The 17,387-nt window shown below is 32.4% G+C and overlaps 2 protein-coding genes across 2 annotated transcripts; one reads left to right on the plus strand and one right to left on the minus strand.

The window, feature by feature from the left end:
* The first annotated feature begins 6,146 nt into the window (after window positions 1-6,146).
* On the plus strand, window positions 6,147-12,471 carry LOC107462501 (ubiquitin carboxyl-terminal hydrolase 14). The gene is made up of 20 exons (XM_016081098.3): window positions 6,147-6,445; window positions 6,737-6,908; window positions 7,043-7,155; window positions 7,239-7,575; window positions 7,840-7,934; window positions 8,209-8,342; window positions 8,426-8,482; window positions 8,588-8,665; window positions 8,969-9,023; window positions 9,103-9,144; window positions 9,426-9,506; window positions 9,886-10,084; window positions 10,170-10,227; window positions 10,307-10,429; window positions 10,677-10,765; window positions 10,856-10,945; window positions 11,224-11,391; window positions 11,509-11,627; window positions 11,721-11,850; window positions 12,016-12,471. Exons 1-20 carry the CDS (start codon window positions 6,332-6,334, stop codon window positions 12,192-12,194), a joined length of 2,433 nt encoding a protein of 810 aa, XP_015936584.1. The 5' UTR covers window positions 6,147-6,331; the 3' UTR covers window positions 12,195-12,471.
* Window positions 12,472-14,761: 2,290 nt separating this feature from the next.
* Window positions 14,762-16,304, minus strand: LOC107462491 (transcription factor MYB41). Its single transcript, XM_016081093.3, has 3 exons — window positions 16,126-16,304; window positions 15,853-15,982; window positions 14,762-15,578 (listed from the first exon to the last, which is right to left on the minus strand). The coding sequence occupies exons 1-3, from the start codon at window positions 16,265-16,267 to the stop codon at window positions 14,762-14,764; spliced, it is 1,089 nt and encodes a 362-aa protein (XP_015936579.1). The 5' UTR covers window positions 16,268-16,304.
* Window positions 16,305-17,387: the final 1,083 nt, after the last annotated feature.

The following is a 17,387-nucleotide window of genomic DNA, read 5'->3' on the forward strand; positions in this document are numbered from 1 at the left end:
GCTGCTGCTATTGCTATTGCTCCTTTGCATGCCATGATTATTTATGAATTCCATGGAGTCCATCAATATATCTCACAAAACGAATTAAGAAATAGGCCTAATTACTTTGAAGGAAATGGAAGATGAATAAGAAGAGAAATAGAATAATTCTTATGTTGTTGATGCTAAATTGCCTATGAAGAAAAAGAAAAATAAGAACGTTGTTAATTTGTTATTGTTATAGATAATTATATATATACTGTTGGAGAAAGCGGTTAATTAAACAACTATTAAAGGAGAAAAATAGAGAAGCGTGGTGGCGTTTGAGATTCCATGGGTTCCGTTAGTTATTACAGTTATTTGATTTGATGTCGCTACAACGAAGAAGTGCTTGGCATCTAATAAAATCTTTTAATTAAAGTAATATTAAGTAGTTATTATGGATAAGACGTAGGTTTAAATGTCTTTAAATAAATTACGAGATGTAAGTCATGTAACAGAAGAAATAAAATTGAGAGTCAAATTGAATGAAATAAAGTGTAACATTAACAAATTAAAAATTACTCTATTATTATCATATCAAATCCGTTAACAACGCTTATTTTAACGCCACATCATGTTGTGGTTTAAAAATGAGAAAGCCAGGATAGTTGTTGTGGAAGTGACCACGAGTTATTAGTTGGAATGTAAATATAATAATGATTATTTGATTAGTTCAGGGTGGATGTTCTATTTTATTCTATTTATCGTCTACCCAGCGAGTTGCTGTTTATAGAGCAGTTAACATCAACTTTTTGTTATAATAATTAAATAATAGTAATTTTGTAAGAGTTTAATTTTGATGAATAGTAAATATAAAACGTTTTGTTATATATACAGTCGTATAATTACACTCGTTTTTTATAATCATTTACATAATTAATATAAAAAGTAAATATTTTTGTTGATATAATATTACATAATTGAATACACGTATAAAATTATTTATACTGACAATACATTAAAATTAAATTTATTTTTTAATATCTCGTTATTTATTAGACTTTATTTTAAACAAAATAAATTAACGATAACCTATGCCACATGATTTTCTTATTGTATATCCACAAATTTATAATTCATTTTCTAACTTAACAAAATCAAAAAATAATTTCTAAAGTTATATTCAAGTTTCAAAATAGTATTTTAAGTTAATAGTTATTTAATTTTGTCTTTAAAACTACACTTCAGGACTCATAGTTATCCATAAAATATTTTCTATTCATAGCTTGCCATAAAAAAATCGAGCTGATTCTTACCACGCTGACACTTTAATGACTAGCTAATATGACAAAAGATTTTTTTTTTTTTTTTACAATTTGGTTCCTTTCCTCCTAATTAAAACCTAATCCCCGAATTGTTCTACTCTTTTCATATAATCATAAAACAACTTTAATTCCCCTTTTATTAACAAGTTTAATTCCACGTAGGCCACACGCTGCCGTATTGAAATTGCATTCCTCAAGGTGGTGTCTTCCTTTGCGATCACCGAATTGAGGTCGTCGCAAATTGAATCAAATGTTGTTTTTCCCATTCTGAATGCTTTTCTAAACTCTTCTTTGAAAAATTCAGGCTTGTTGCATTCGTCCTATTACGCTCCCGAATGGTCCTTCACCCACAACCGCCGCGGTAGAGCTACGGCATGGCATGTGACTTTTTTTTCTTTACTTCGTGGGATTCTTCTTCGTTGCGCGCGGGAGTAGAAGTTGTCGTGGTTGGAATGGTGGCAGAGCGTTGCAGTGGAGTTGTGATATTCTTGCACGTCGAGGACTGCAAACGAAGTAAAGATACCGCCATTAAGTTTCTTCGTCTTATTGTTATTCCTGTTCTTCTCCTTCTTGTTGCTATTTGCGTCACAATCTTCTTCTTCTTAGGCGGCGTTGATGCGGCGACATTTTCTGGCGGTGGGTTAGCAGTCGTGGTAGTTCATTTGAAGGAGTGTGGAATGGAGGAAGGTTAAGAGGAATTGTGGGTCTCTAAAAGTTGAGATTTTCATATAATGCAATGAAATAGAAAAGTGTGAAGTGTTGGTGTTGGTGTTGGTGTTGGTGTTTAAGAGGACCAAATTGCAAAAATAGGGTTTCTTTCGCTATATCAATTAGTCAGTGTCAACGTGAGAAAAATTAGTCCAGCTCAATTTTTCGATGGCAACAATGGACAAAAAATGTCTTAGGGACTATTATGAGTTTTGGAGTATAATTTTGAGGACAAAATTAGATAATTATTAATTTGGAGGACCATTTTAAGACTCAAGTGTAACTTCATGAATCATTTTGAGGCTTAACTCGTTAACTTTTTGTAAAAAAATTGATTTTATATTAGACGAGTGAATAATAAGTATTAACATGTCTATTAATTTATTCAATCCTGCTACACATATAAATTTTTTTGGCAAACAAGTCCAAACAAGCTAACCCTAATCTAACAAAACCCACTTACATAACACACTCGTGAAATCACGCCGTTCTTTTTTGTGTTCGTGAAATCACGCCGTTCTTTTTTGTGTTTCTTCTTCCTCTTCTTCTTCGCGTTTCTCCTCTAATGTTTGTATCCCGCGTTCCTCCTCCTCCTCCTTTTTTTCCTCCTTCTTCTTTGTGTTCCTCCTCCTTTTTCTTACGTTCATTCTTCTTCTTCTTTGTGTCCTCGTCATTCTTTTTATTTCTTCTTCTTCTTCATCGCGTTTCTCCTCCAATGTTTGTACCCCGCGTTCCTCCCCCCTCCTCCTTTTTTTTGTGTTCCTCCTCTTTTTTCTTAGGTTCATTCTTCTTCTTCTTCACGCCTTCGTCATTCTTTTTATTGCTGCTGTTGTTGCTGCATTTTTTTCCTTCTTCTCTTTCTATTAATTTTGCAACATTATGTATTTTTTTTCTTTGTTTGATTTTTTCTCCCAAAAAGAACTGTGAGAAAATAAAATAAGAAAATGAAGAAGAAGAAGAAGATGATGAGGAGGAGGAAGAGAAAGAGTTTTGAATTATGCGGAACTTATCAGAATAAAAATATACCGAAAATTTCTTAATAATAACACATAAATTTCTTAGTTTTTTACACCGAAATCTTGCTACAAATGCACAAAAATATTTTCTTTAATACATTTTTTTCTTTTTTTCTTATTTCTTTTAGTTGAATGAATGTAGGTTCATCCTCTTCCAAGTAATTTTGCAGCATTAAGTATTTTTTCTTCTTCTTTATTTTATTTTTTGTTTTTATTCTTGTTAAAAGAGTAAAACAATGTGAGCTCAAAAAGACATGCATAAAATGACACCATAAGCACTAGAACAAAATTTTATGGTTTGTTACAAAAAATCGATGAACAAAATTCCTGAAAAATGGATAAAAACAGTTGCAAATCACTCAAATATGTACAAAATAACATCAGAAGCATAATAACAATATTCTGTTGTCTAGTTACAGCATAAAAAGGATAACAATAATAAGTACAAGTGTACACCTCAATTCATATGAAATACACTGAAAGACAAACAAAATACACCAAAACACAAACCAAAATACACGGCTATTATTTTTTGATTACATCATACAATGCGAGTTCAAAAAGACATGCAACTCAATAAAACAGGCATAAAATAATACCAGAAGCACTAGAACAAAATTCTATGGTTTGTTACAACAAATCAATGAATAAAATTTTTGATAAATGGACAAAAACAACTTCAAATCACTCAAATATGTACAAAATAACATCAGAACGAAGCAACCTAATTCTTCCTAAGATTTCTATTTAGATGAACTGGCTCTTACCAAAGTTATATATCGAAAATGAGTAACCGCGGAACCCCCTTTAACACAATAACAATATTCTGTTGTCTAGTTACGGCATAAAGAGGACAACAGTAACAAGTACACCTCAATTCACACAAAATACATCGAAAGACAAACAAAATACACTAAAACACAAACCAAAATACACCGCTATTTTTTATTATATCATACAATGTAAGTTCAAAAAGACATACAACTCAATAAAATATGCATAAAATAATACCAAAAGCACTAGAACAAAATTTTATGGTTTGTTACAATAAATTGATGAACAAAATTCTTGATAAATGAACAAAACCAATTGCAAATCACTCAAATATGTACAAAATAATATCAGAAGCATAATAACAATATTTTATTGTCTAGTTACAGTATAAAGAGGACAACATCAATAAGTACACTGAAACACAAACTAAAACATACCGCTATTATTTTTTTATTGCATCATACAATGTGAGTTCAAAAAGACATGTAACTCAATAAAACATGTATAAAATTTCTTCTTCTTTTTTTTTCTTATTTCTTTCTTTCTTTTAGTTGAATGAATATAGGTCCATCATCTTCCAAATAATTTTGTAGTATTATGTATTTTTTCATCTTCTTTGTTTAATTTTTTTATTCTTGTTAAGAAGGTAAAATAAGAAGAAATTTGAAAAGGTAAAATAAGAAGAAAAAGATAATGATGATGATGATGATAAAAAGGAGGAAGAAGCAGCAAAAGATGAAGAGGATAGGGAGGAGGAGGAAGAGGAAGAGTTTTGAATTATACAGAACTTATTAGAATACAAATACACCGAATGTCTTAATAATAACACATAAATGTCTTAGTTTTTACACTGAAATTTTGCTACAAATACACAAAAATATTTTTTTTAATGTTGCAATTTTTCTTCTTTTTTTTCTTATTTCTTTCTTTCTTTTTAATTGAATAAATGTAGGTTCATCATTTTCTTAGTAATTTTGCAGCATTATGTGTTTCTTCTTCTTCTTTATTTGTTTGTTTTTTATTCTTGTTAAGAGAGTAAAATAAAAAGAAACTTAAGAAGGTAAAATAAGAAAAAAAATATGAATCAGAAAAAAGAAGAAGAATATTATGATGATGATGAAAAAGAAGAAGAAGCAGGAAAAGATGAGGAGGAGGAAGATGAAGAGAAAGAGTTTTGAATTATACAAAACTTATCAGAATAAAAATACACCAAAATTTCTTAACAATAACACATAAATTTTTTAATTTTTACACCGAAATTTTGCTACAAACCTCAATTAACTCAGAAATGCACCAAAATTACTTAATGGTTGCGACACACAAATTCAGTTTGAAAACAACACCCGAAAATGGCTGAATTATAAAAAAAAACACATCCAAATCAATTTTGGATTAGACAACGTCATCAATATAATAAAAATCCTACGATAACGATAATAATAACGACGATAGTGTAGAAAGAAGACGACGATGACTATAACGATAATGATCATGATGATGAAGATGATGGAGGAGAATGAGAAAATAGAATGAGGAAAAGAAATTTCAATGAGAAAAGAAGGAGGAAGAGGATGAGGAGATGGTGTTGGTGACGACGATAACGAAAGAGAACGTAGAGAACGAATGAAGAGAAACACAGAGAACGCGGAGATGGAAGAGAACGTAGATCAAAAACGCTGAAAAAATTCGAAAAAGAAAACAAAATACTTTCGAAAAAGGCAGTTATATATTTGCGCGTTGATTGAAAAATTGATTAGCCAGTGACGCGTGAGGTGAATTAGGTTAAAAAGACTTGTATGAACTTGTATGTGTAAATGAGTTCTATGTGGAGAATATTTGATAAGCAAAATGGAGTCTCCCAATACTTAGATGGACTCGTGACTTTTATTTCCGTACGTTAGTGTGACTAAGAATTCTTAGAGTGAGTAAGTGTATGAGTGAATGAAAGTTCCCCTAATTTATTGAAACTAATCGTATTATAGAGAAAAAATTCTTAACTAATTGATATAACCTTAGATTTTAAGTAAACTTGTACTTTAAATAATTTTAAACTTCAAATAAATTTGAACTTCAAATAGTCTTGAATTTCAAGTAGTCTTGAGTATCAAACAAACTTTAACCACAAATAATCTTACAAATAAAATAACTTGACTACTAAACTTAACCTATTTTTATTTTCTCTAACTATAATATACTTTATACATATATGATATTTGACTTTAACTATTGAATTCTTTCCGATCTTAACTGTTTGTGCCAAATTTTTGGCACAACAGACTTCAAAAAAAGAAAAAGAAAAAGACAGAGAAGCCCAATTGGGTTTTGCAGAAGCAGGTAGGCACAAAGGATATACTTAACTTGGCATAGTGTTTTAGGGCAAATACCGATTCTCTTCCTTTTTCTTAACCCCAGACCAAACCCCTCTTCTTCATTTCTTCTGCTACTCAAAAAACTCTTTTAGCTCTCTCTATCTCTCTCTCCGAGACCAAAAAGGATTTCTTTCTAGGGTACAGTGTGGCGAGTGGTGTGTTTGGTAAAGAATAATCGATGATGGAAGTGGAGCCTATGGATTTGCTTCGATCAAATCTTTCCCGCGTTCGCATCCCCGAACCCACCAATCGCATCTTCAAGCATGAATGCTGCCTCTCCTTCGATACCCCCGTAAGCTAAATTCCAAATCAAATTACTATTAGGGTTTTTCTTTTCTTTTCCCCCCTGAATACCAGAGCTTCACTGAGCAATTTTTCTTCTTCTTTGGATTCCTACTGTCTTGGCTCATTTTAGCTGGAAATGGAATCAAAATTAGTTCTTTGATGGATTTTGTTTATTCAAATGATAGGTTATATATAGATATTGTTGTTGTTGTTGAATGTTGGGCTGCACTGTGATTTGAATTTGATGCATGTTGATTGGTGCTGAATCATTATTTTCTTTTTGAATTCTATTTTTCAGAAGTCAGAGGGTGGGTTGTACATCGACATGTTCACTTTCCTTGCCTTTGGGAAGGACTGTGTGGGTTGGAATTTCGAGAAGACTGGTAACCCTGTTTATTTGCATGTAAAGAAGACTAAGAAACTGGTTCCAGAAGACAGGCCTACCAAGAAACCAACCCGCTTGGCGATAGGTTCGTGAAATGAAAATTAAGCTTGCTCTAATATTCAGTGTTCTGCCGTTGCTTCTGCTGTTATCTACCAGTTTGACAAATTTGCTGTTCTTTTTATGGATGTATTATCTTTTATATATCTTGTTAATTTGTAGGGGTTGAAGGGGGATTCGACAACAATGAACCCGAATATGAAGAAACTCATAGTATAGTCATTTTACCAAACTATATATCTCTTCCATTCCCATCTGTTGAATTGCCAGAGAAGGTACTTGTTTATGGTTCTTTCTGTCTTTTGTTATGGTGGTGTATTTCTTTTGTATTTTTCTTATTTCGTTAAAAATACTCCAGGTAAGGTTGGCTGCAGATGCTATAGTACTAGCTGAGGGTGCTGAACGGAAGGAGCAGGTTGCAGCCTGGACTGCTGATAAGAAAACAGTTAGTACCTATGCAATGAATTTACAGCAACTTGACAATGGTGTTGTCATCCCTCCGTCTGGTTGGAAATGTGCCAAGTGTGACAAGACGGATAATCTTTGGCTAAATCTGACTGATGGGATGATTCTTTGTGGGAGGCGAAATTGGGATGGAAGTGGTGGAAACAACCATGCTGTTGAGCATTACAATGAGACAGGCTACCCTCTTGCTGTAAAGCTCGGGACTATCACTGCTGATTTGGAAGCAGCAGGTGATGCCCTACAGCATATTGTGCTTTGACATTCTTATAGTCCTAGTAGTTTCAATGATTACTTGTATTGCCTGATTCACTTTGCAATCATGAAGGGTTACCATTGCCCACATGATCATTATGTTGACAAACTTCATTGTTTTGCTGTAATGTTGGTTTTAAATAAGTAATGTGAAGGAGAGGCTAGTAGGTTTTTTTTTCTTTTAATCTTTTTTTGTTTTCACATTCGGTGCTAATTATGGATAATGTATTTTGGCAGCTCAGACGTTTACTCGTATCCAGAGGACAACAGCGTCTTAGACCCACATCTAGCACAGCATCTGGCCTTTTTTGGCATTGACTTCTCATCACTACAAAAGGTTAATTCTTTCTCTTGTGTTGATAACTTGATATATTCCTGATGGTACTTGAATTCCGTGGCATTTTTTCACCCGAACTTATGACTGTGCCCTTTGACCATCTTTAAAAAGAAAATGTTTCATTGTGCAAATATATGCCGATTGCTTGTCAAGCTTCTTCCCCTTCTAAGCATTAGGTTAATGTGAGTATTGTTGGATGTTTATGCATTGGACATGATGTCACATAAGAGTTTGAATGTTACATGTTATCTAATTGCCAATTTATTATATTCAGACTGAAATGACGACCGCCGAAAGAGAACTTGATCACAATACCAATTTCGATTGGAATCGGATCCAAGAAAGCGGAGAGGAAAAGGAACCAATTTTTGGACCTGGATACACGGGATTGGTCAATCTTGGCAACAGGTAGAGTAGGCCTGTTTGACTCTTGGTTGCTACAGTGTACTACTTTATCTGCTTTCTACTTTACTCATTTTTATTTCTTTCAGTTGTTACTTGGCAGCAACTATGCAAGTTGTGTTCACAACAAGATCATTCTGTTCAAGGTCTGTTCGTGTCTTGTATATTTTTGCCGCCTTCAAATTGTTTGAACCATATTTGCAATTTCGCAGTTGCTTCAATATCTTATATCTGGTATGATTGTGTGGCAGGTACTATATAAACCAAAGTCTGAAAAAGGCATTTGAGACGGCTCCTGCTGATCCAACCGTCGACTTGAATATGCAACTGTAAGTAACTAGATTGTTGTAATTTATTAGAAATCTGTTGCAATCTCTTTTCTAAATCAGTATGTGCTGTGTCTTAATTCTTGGAACAACTTCGGCACTGCATCTGTGGATCTTTTGTTTATAATATACTATTATACTTCTCGGATGGTAAACATGGATTTGGGTATTAATTACACATGTCATTCTCTCTTCTTAATAAAGCAAAAGGTTATAAATGATGAATAGCTTCTTCAAAACAGATTTATCTTCCCATACAAAAATCTTCAAAAGAAAAGTATAATAATGGTTCTTGTCTTACTCCAGGACAAAACTGGCCCATGGTCTACTATCTGGCAAATATTCTATGCCAGTCTATGAGGTGCGTAACCATCAATACATTTCTGTTGAATATATGTTCAGATATGTTCTTGTTCTTAATATCACCTTCTTTCCTCCAGAATGATGACAATTCAAGCATTGATGCCACAACTAAGACTCCAGTAATTTCTCTATCTCTTTGATGACTACGATTTCTAGTCAGCTTTTGTCATCATGAATACTTAAATTTTTTAATTGATCAGTTTCCTCTGCGGGCAGTGTATTTTTCTAGGATTATATTCACTACTAGTTTTTGTCAATGGGACCCCCCCTTCCGGCCTTTCTTTTTTAATGCGCATTCATCAGAATTTTTTATTTGTTTCATCTTATTGTTTTTAATTTTGATTAGTTTTTTCTTTCCTGTTGTCTCTGGTTTCCCCTCTGCAATATACTAAAACATTAGAAACAGGAAGGGATACCTCCACGAATGTTCAAGTCTGTGATTGCTGCCAGTCATCCTGAATTTTCATCTATGCGGCAACAGGTATTTTTATTCCCTTAACATGAATCAATAGTATAAAAAGTGTGTTATTATGTTGCTGGAGATGTCCATAGTTATTTATGAACTTGCATTGGAATCTAATTTTAGTATTTTATTCTATATATATATGAACCTTAGAATGTATCTTCCTCTCATCACAAGGCACTAGAAGATGGGAAGTAGATATGTTTTACTTGCAATTGTTATGATGAATTTTACGTCTTATAATTAATTTTGGCCTATTACTAGCGCTAAAACTGACAACTTAAGGACTTCTGTTTGAAAATAATTTGTTCCTTCTATTTTCGATATACTAAATTTTTTCCATTCAGGGACATTTATTATGCTATCTTCTTACAGTTTGTTTCCAACATATTGTTAGGATGCTTTAGAATTTTTCCTTCATTTTCTCGATCAAGTTGAAAGATCTAATGCTGGGAAAGCTGAACTAGATCCTGCAAAGTGTTTCAAGTTTGGTATTGAAGATCGAATCTTGTGTTCATCTGGAAAAGTTGCATATAATAAAAGACAAGACTACATTCTATCTCTTAATATCCCATTGCACGAAGCAACTAATAAAGGTGGTTTTTCAAATCATAAGCCTGGACTTAAATGGGAATTATTTAGATCTAATATCTAGTGCTTTTGTTTCTTTGAGAATTGCAGAAGAAATGGAATTATTTCGCAAATTGAAAGCAGAGAAGCTTTCTGAAGGGAAGGATGTGTAAGTCCAGATTCTCAGGGATCTTGCTATTTCCTAGATTTGCTTATATAGGTTTTTCTAATGATATTTTTTCCAATAGGTCGGCCGAAGAGATTGTACGTCCAAGAGTTCCTTTAGAAGCTTGCCTTAGAAACTTCTCAGCTCCAGAGGAGATACATGATTTTTACAGCACTGCCTTAAAAGCAAAGACAACAGCATTGAAGTGAGCATTCAATAAAATTTAGCTTATATTACAATGACATGCATGTTGGTTCATACAGGATAGAAGTTCCATATGGTATTTTATGGCTCCTTGGCTTCATGAGAAATTTAATCTGTTATCCTCATTTGTGCTGGGTAGATAAAAATATGCATTGGCTGGTATATTTTGTTGCTGTCCTAAGTAGTGGTGGTGTTATTATTAATAGTACATTGGAAGTAATTTTGCTTCTGAAACTCTTGATCTGCAGGACAGCTGGTTTCACATCATTCCCTGATTACCTTGTGTTACATATGAGGAAATTCGTCATGGAGGAGGGATGGGTGCCCAAAAAGCTTGGTAATTCTTCTATCAAGATGTCATTAATGCACTTTGCTTAGTATTATTTTTCAAAGAATTTCATATTACTAATAACTTGTTTTCTTTCAGATGTGTACATAGATGTTCCTGATATCATAGATATTAATCATATGCGTAGCAAAGGTCATCACCCAGGGGAAGAACTGTTACCAGATGCGGGTATGTGACATTTTAAGTAGATAATAGATATTTGATTTCAGAGAAACATGCTTGTGTCAACTAAACTATGTTGGGATTAATCAGTCTGGATATGTATTCTATATATGCTTATTTATCCATTCTGTCGCATCAATGGGTTGTTTACCATGTCAAGTTTTCATTTTTGAATGAGTTGCTTGTATTGTGTAATATGTTCTCTATTAGAATTCTGTGTTGGTTACTTGGTTTTCGAAGATGGTATTTAAGTTAACTAACCACATCTGCATCATGTTGCACAGAACCCATTGACGAGGATTCAAACCAACCTTCCGCCAATGAAGACATTGTGGCACAGCTGGTTTCTATGGGTTTTAACCAGCTTCATTGTCAGAAGGCAGCTATTAACACCTTAAATGCTGGAGTAGAGGAGGCAATGAATTGGTTACTATCTCACATGGATGATCCAGGTTTCTATTTTGCTTTCCTTTGTCATGCGAATCAATTACTTTTAGCTGATCTTGTGGTTGCTTTTCGTTGTAAACCTAATATTCAGGGGATAATGGTAATTTTTTTCTATTAATTAGATATTGACAGCCCTATTTCAAAAGGGAACAGCTCTGACAATGTTGATCAATCAAAAGTGGACATACTCATTTCTTTTGGATTTGAAGATCATGTTGCTCGAAAGGCATTGAAGGCATCGGTAATTATTCTATGATGTTTACCTCTCCCCGTTGTTGGATTTTGTTGGGTGAGTTCGTCCAGACAGTCTGAACTGGTAAAACCTGCCTTGTAGGGTGAAGACATTGAGAAGGCAACAGAGTGGATATTCAGCAATCCCGATGCATCAGTTTCTAGTATGGATGCTAGTGCATCAAACACAACCTCTGCTTCAAATGATATTGGCTTGTCAGATGGAGGAGGAAGTAAGTTATTACCTTTTTCAATTACTTTGTTTTGGTATATGCTGTAATTGTCATTGCCCTATGGTGTGATACTTCATCCTACTTCTCTGCTCAAATTCCATTATTTTTCATTCTAGTGTTCATGTTGGTTTTAATCAATTTTTGGGTACCTTTGGCTTTTCACAGAATATCGACTTATAGGAATTGTTAGCCACATGGGAACCTCGACACATTGTGGTCACTATGTAGCTCACATTTTGAAAGAAGGTAGATGGGTTATTTTCAATGACGCCAAGGTTGCGGTTTCGGTCAATCCTCCTAAGGACATGGGCTATCTATATTTTTTCGAGAGGATTGATGGTTGAATTAGATACTGTTTTTTTTATCACATGTTTGAACATTGTGATGATGAACATTTCATCTGTAAAGAGGATAGAATGGCACAAACCAGCTACTACACTACATACCTTTCTTGGTGGCATGGTAAACACTCATCTTTGGCTGTACCATTATTTTTTGGGTCTGCCAGTTGTGCTTCCATTCTGTGAGAACTAGACCGAACGTTCATACCTATCTCAGATATTCATAGAAATGAACTGTTTGGAAATTGAATAGCAAAGCGTTATTTGATGAGTTTATGCATGAGAATGTTTCTCTTTAACGGCTAGATTGTGTTTCACCTTATATCCCGGCAAGTACTTCTTAGTGTAGAAGTTGAATGGAAGTTTAAGAGAATGCTTTTAGGATAAAGATAGACCACACTGCATCTAATATATTTAAAGATGGGACGACAAAATATTTTTAAATTTCAGAGAACGTTAAATACAGTGTTACGAGGAACATATCTTAGGACTCGGCTTTCAGGTGAATACGAGTGATGTGGCAATTTACGTTGATGTGTCAGCTGAGAGTTGTTATATGTTAGTGATATGGTAGCATATAATTGCAACGTCATTATCTCTGTCAAGAGTGTTAACTTTCAAAGTATAATTGAAACATTAGAATAAAATTAAAATAAAACATTTGAGAGGTAAATGATATACTTAACTTCTTTTCTTATTCATGTTATGTTTTAATTTAAGACACGTGAAACATGAAGTGGATTTTATTGGGAACTTTAACAGAGAAAAAATGAGGGGGAGTCAAAGCTTTGAAACAGTTTAGTAGATGCGTAGACGGAAGAGGTTGTAGACTGTTGTGATAATGATTTATGAGTGTATGTGTTTCTATTCAGTGTAGCGTTCAAGTTCCACAATTCGCTTTTTCTCTTCACTTTCAAATTCCAATTATGTGGTCCCTCCCAAATATGGAAATGCATCCAGAATAACTAGTCTTTAGAGTTACTTCTTCAGCAATTATTTACACCCCAATTTCTTTCCATACAAGACTCGCAAAAATCTATACTTGAATTCATAAATCCGAACTGTTTACGAGATTATTGTTCATTACATATTTGGAACATGCAAGAAACCTAGAGTTGTACGTGACCATGCTATGGTAAGCTTAATTAATTAACCGTGTTCATCGATGACTTATTATCCACAATAGCCCAATAATGTCATATACTTTTAAAAATCGGTAATACTATATGACCAAATCATTTTAGTAACTAAGTTTAATTAAGTTGGTTAAATAATTTAAGGATTGATAATAAAAAATTTTAATTGAAGAAGAACAAAATAGAAGAAACATAAGAAAAACAAAAAAAATATACTTGATTAAATGCAGATACAAAAATAATTTATTCACCTAATATTTTTTTTTTAAAAATGATCTAAATAAAGTTATGATTCTCTTGATTAGCTATCTCTAAGGGATGGAGCAATGTTCACACATTGTTTGATTAGTTAATTAATGCATGGTACATGCTCACTAGGACTTGCCTAACTTTTGGACAATTTGAATTATAAACTAATTAATCAAGCTATCCATATATATATATATGCTTTGTTGTGTGGACGAAATCTCAAATCCTCAAAGGATGAAAAATCTTCTGTCCCATCAATTATGTTCTGCCAGTTGCCAATTGAAATCTATGTTTATTTATTTCTATAGTTGCCTTACATTTTTTATTTTAATAAAGTATAACTTTTTACCTATGCAACATGTTTATCTATATTATGTATCAGACTAGAAAACATTGTGATTGGTGGACACAAAAGATAATATAGTCTCCATTTGTTTATAAAGATAGGACACTGAGACAGAGACACGAGATACAAAGTCGTGTTTGGCAGAGGAGACATAGACAAAGATAATGTGTACGAGACATTAAATTAGTGTATTTTGTGTCCATCATGACAGGAAGGACACGGAGACACTAACAAGGGACACAACTTATTTTTTATTTTTTCATAAATATATTTTTTATTGTTATATTTTTTTCTCAATTTTTTTGAATGAAAAAAAATGAGAATAAATTGAATTTTTATAATTTGTTCTAGTTTATCATCAAAAAGAATACAAGAACACAAAATTTTGTATTTCTGTCCATCAGTATCTTATTCTATCCTATTCTCAGTGTCTTATCCTATCCTGTTCTTAGAAATAAACGCAGCTTGTTTCATGTAACAAAACACTTGGTAGATGTAATTATCATATATATTTCTTTAATTAGATACCAAAGGAGTAATAATCTAATATACATGAGTTCTGTGACACATACAGCGCGTGCCATTTTGGGTTTAATTTTTTGGGTTATTAAAATTAAGTAAATGTGATATTATATTTTATATATTTAGTTACGAATCTTGCAAGATAATAATAATAAATCATCTAGTAAATAATAAATTCATGAGTGTTATAAAAAAGAACCTTCAAAAAGTCTTAAAACTGAACTAAACAAATGTAAAGTATTGACAAAACTAATAATAATAATAATAATCAGCATATTACAGCACAACTTGAAATGATAAAACTGAGTTCAATGCAATCACAAAAGTCCAGAGTTATTCAATCCGTTTGATATATTATATTTATACATCAACATGTTGCTTCCATAACTGTCCCTTTCATCTTCGGTGGTTGTTGTCCCATTGACAAATGTTGTTGAAGATGATGAATTCAAATTACTGGGGCTAGAAGATGAAGCTGTAGAAGAGGATAACATTGAGTTCATCAAATTGAAATTAGCCATAATCCCTTCACTACACAAAATCTGATTATTATTTTCCAGCAAGGAAGGAAAACCTTGTTGATTAGCCATGTAACCGCCACCATTATAGTGCCACAAATTTGGTAATGTATTTTGATGGCTAAAAGGGGTAGAAGTTGAAGGGATTTGAGGCTCTAATTTTGATTTCATGTTTTGGGTTTCCACATGAAAATTATTAGCACAAGGTTGGTTTGGTTGGAAGGCTTGGCTAGGGTTAAGGTGCATTTGATTTTGCAATAATAGAGGGCTAATAGTACCAAGTTGGTTTTGTTGATTTAAAATGTTGTCATTGTTTCTGCTTTGATATGATAGAAGAGATGCGAGCAAACTTAGGACTTGGCTTGGATTATTTGCAACACTTGATGATCCAATACCAAAGAGGGTAGGGTAATAATTATTATTAATTTGGGGTGAATTATTGTTATTGTATAAGGTTGAGCTTAGAATTGAAGAGAGTTGAAAAACATCAAGGCGTGGTGTATGAGTCATCGGATCAATCCCCATCTTCAACAATTTCTTCTTGATGTGAGTGTTCCAATAATTCTTAATCTCATTATCTGTTCTTCCGGGTAAATTAGCAGCAATTGTAGACCACCTAATAAGCATTACACAAAAAAGTTTAGTTTAATTATAAATAATGCTGTTCAAATTAAGTTAAGCATGTATAATTGACTTTGAAGAGTACTGTATATGAAATGAATTTTAATTCTTTACACAATCGAAAAGTCTATGAATTAGTTGGCAATAATTCTGTACATTACATGTGCAAATTCAAAAAGGTTCTTCTTTAATATAATTTATACATAGACTTATTAAAAATGAAGGATAACATTCTTTAGGTGATGCTAGGTTTGATTTAATAATCTTACTTGTTTCCCAAAACAGTGTGTAACTGGATGATAATTTCTTCTTCTTCAAATGAGAATCTTCCTCTCTTTATATCAGGCCTCAAGTAATTAGCCCACCTTAGCCGGCAACTCTTTCCACATCTCTTTAATCCTATATATTAAACATGTTCAACATTATTAAATCATTACAAATATATTCATGTTAATTAAGTATATACATAAATGTATAATACCTTATTATCTAACACACCTACACTTATATAACTAAGATGATTATTAATTAAATTAAAGTACCTGCATTCTTAGGAAGGGTTCGCCACTTGCCATGTCCATGTTTCTGAATGTAATCAATGAGTTTTTGATCTTCCTCCGGAGTCCATGGACCCTTCTTCAATCCATTATTATTGTTCTTTTCACTAGAACAAGACTTGGCCATGATGATTAATTACTTATATTAAGTTAAAAAACAAATATTATGAACACTTGTTGTAAGGAGATAAAGGCTCTACTACTTGCAAGCAATAATAAGGAGTAGGAAATAAATAAGAAAGCATAGAATATATATATAAATAGTTAAAGGGAGAAGAAGAAGGATGAGAAAGCAATGTAAGGAACATAATCTAAGTCAATGGGATTCGGTACCGTCCTTTGTTCATTACTTAGGAGACGTGTCTTACTGAAAAGAATAAAAAATACATTTTATGAGAAATTAAATTAAAGCATCTTATAGCCTTATATTTACTTAATATATATATATAATATTATCGTCATATTTATTATATATATAAAAAATAATAAAACTATATATGTGTACATTATTCCATGTTTTTCAATAAAACTTTTTGAATGTCAATTATGTTAACTCGTTTTTAACCCCCTCAATATTATATATTTAATAATTTTCATGATTCTCTATTATTCAATTATTTAATTATTTCTTTCCTTTCTTCTGTCATGACTCACGTAAGCATAATGCATGGAAAGAGACTATGATAGTTATTAGTAAGTAATAGTAATAATAATAAAAATAAAATGTTCAAAGGGCAAACCTGTAATTCCGATAAGTAATTTGATTTTCTTAAGTGATTAACATCAAAATGACTAATTTGGACCAATGATTTAAAAATTATTTGCTGGCTTTTGTCTCAACTCTTGAAAGCATGCATGTGCTTCCATATCACAAACACTACAGTTATCCACATCAACAGTTTAGTACGCAAAAAACTTTGAAAAGAGCTCAACGTATACAATATGCTGAAGACTTGTGTACATTGTCTTCATGTGAAACTGGAAATTAAAAATCATTAGATAATATTCATAGTTTTTAAGTATTAATTTTATATGAAGATAACTTATGTAAATTTTTTTCATACAATAAATATATATGCTATAGTAATTTCGATCAGGGTGTCGTCAAAAAAGGAGGAAGAGCTATATGTTGGTCAGGACTGAACACCACGACAGAAATACTTACAAAAGATATTCCAATACTCATTAAGTCAATAAGGAGTTTTAGTGAATATATTAAGTGAATATAAAATTGAAAATAGAATATG

The sequence above is a fragment of the Arachis duranensis genome, chromosome 8 (genome assembly GCF_000817695.3).
Source record: "Arachis duranensis cultivar V14167 chromosome 8, aradu.V14167.gnm2.J7QH, whole genome shotgun sequence".
NCBI lineage: Eukaryota > Viridiplantae > Streptophyta > Magnoliopsida > Fabales > Fabaceae > Arachis > Arachis duranensis.

Excerpts from the sequence above, each read along its gene's own strand:
- LOC107462501 (XM_016081098.3), top strand. The coding sequence starts at position 6,332 with ATGATGGAAGTGGAGCCTATGGATTTGCTTCGATCAAATCTTTCCCGC. Across the intron at positions 10,085-10,169 it reads GCACGAAGCAACTAATAAAG|AAGAAATGGAATTATTTCGC; the intron begins GTGGTTTTTCAA and ends TGAGAATTGCAG. Across the intron at positions 10,946-11,223 it reads AGAACTGTTACCAGATGCGG|AACCCATTGACGAGGATTCA; the intron begins GTATGTGACATT and ends CATGTTGCACAG.
- LOC107462491 (XM_016081093.3), bottom strand. The coding sequence starts at position 16,267 with ATGGCCAAGTCTTGTTCTAGTGAAAAGAACAATAATAATGGATTGAAG. Across the intron at positions 15,983-16,125 it reads AACCCTTCCTAAGAATGCAG|GATTAAAGAGATGTGGAAAG; the intron begins GTACTTTAATTT and ends TTTAATATATAG. Across the intron at positions 15,579-15,852 it reads CACACTGTTTTGGGAAACAA|GTGGTCTACAATTGCTGCTA; the intron begins GTAAGATTATTA and ends AATGCTTATTAG.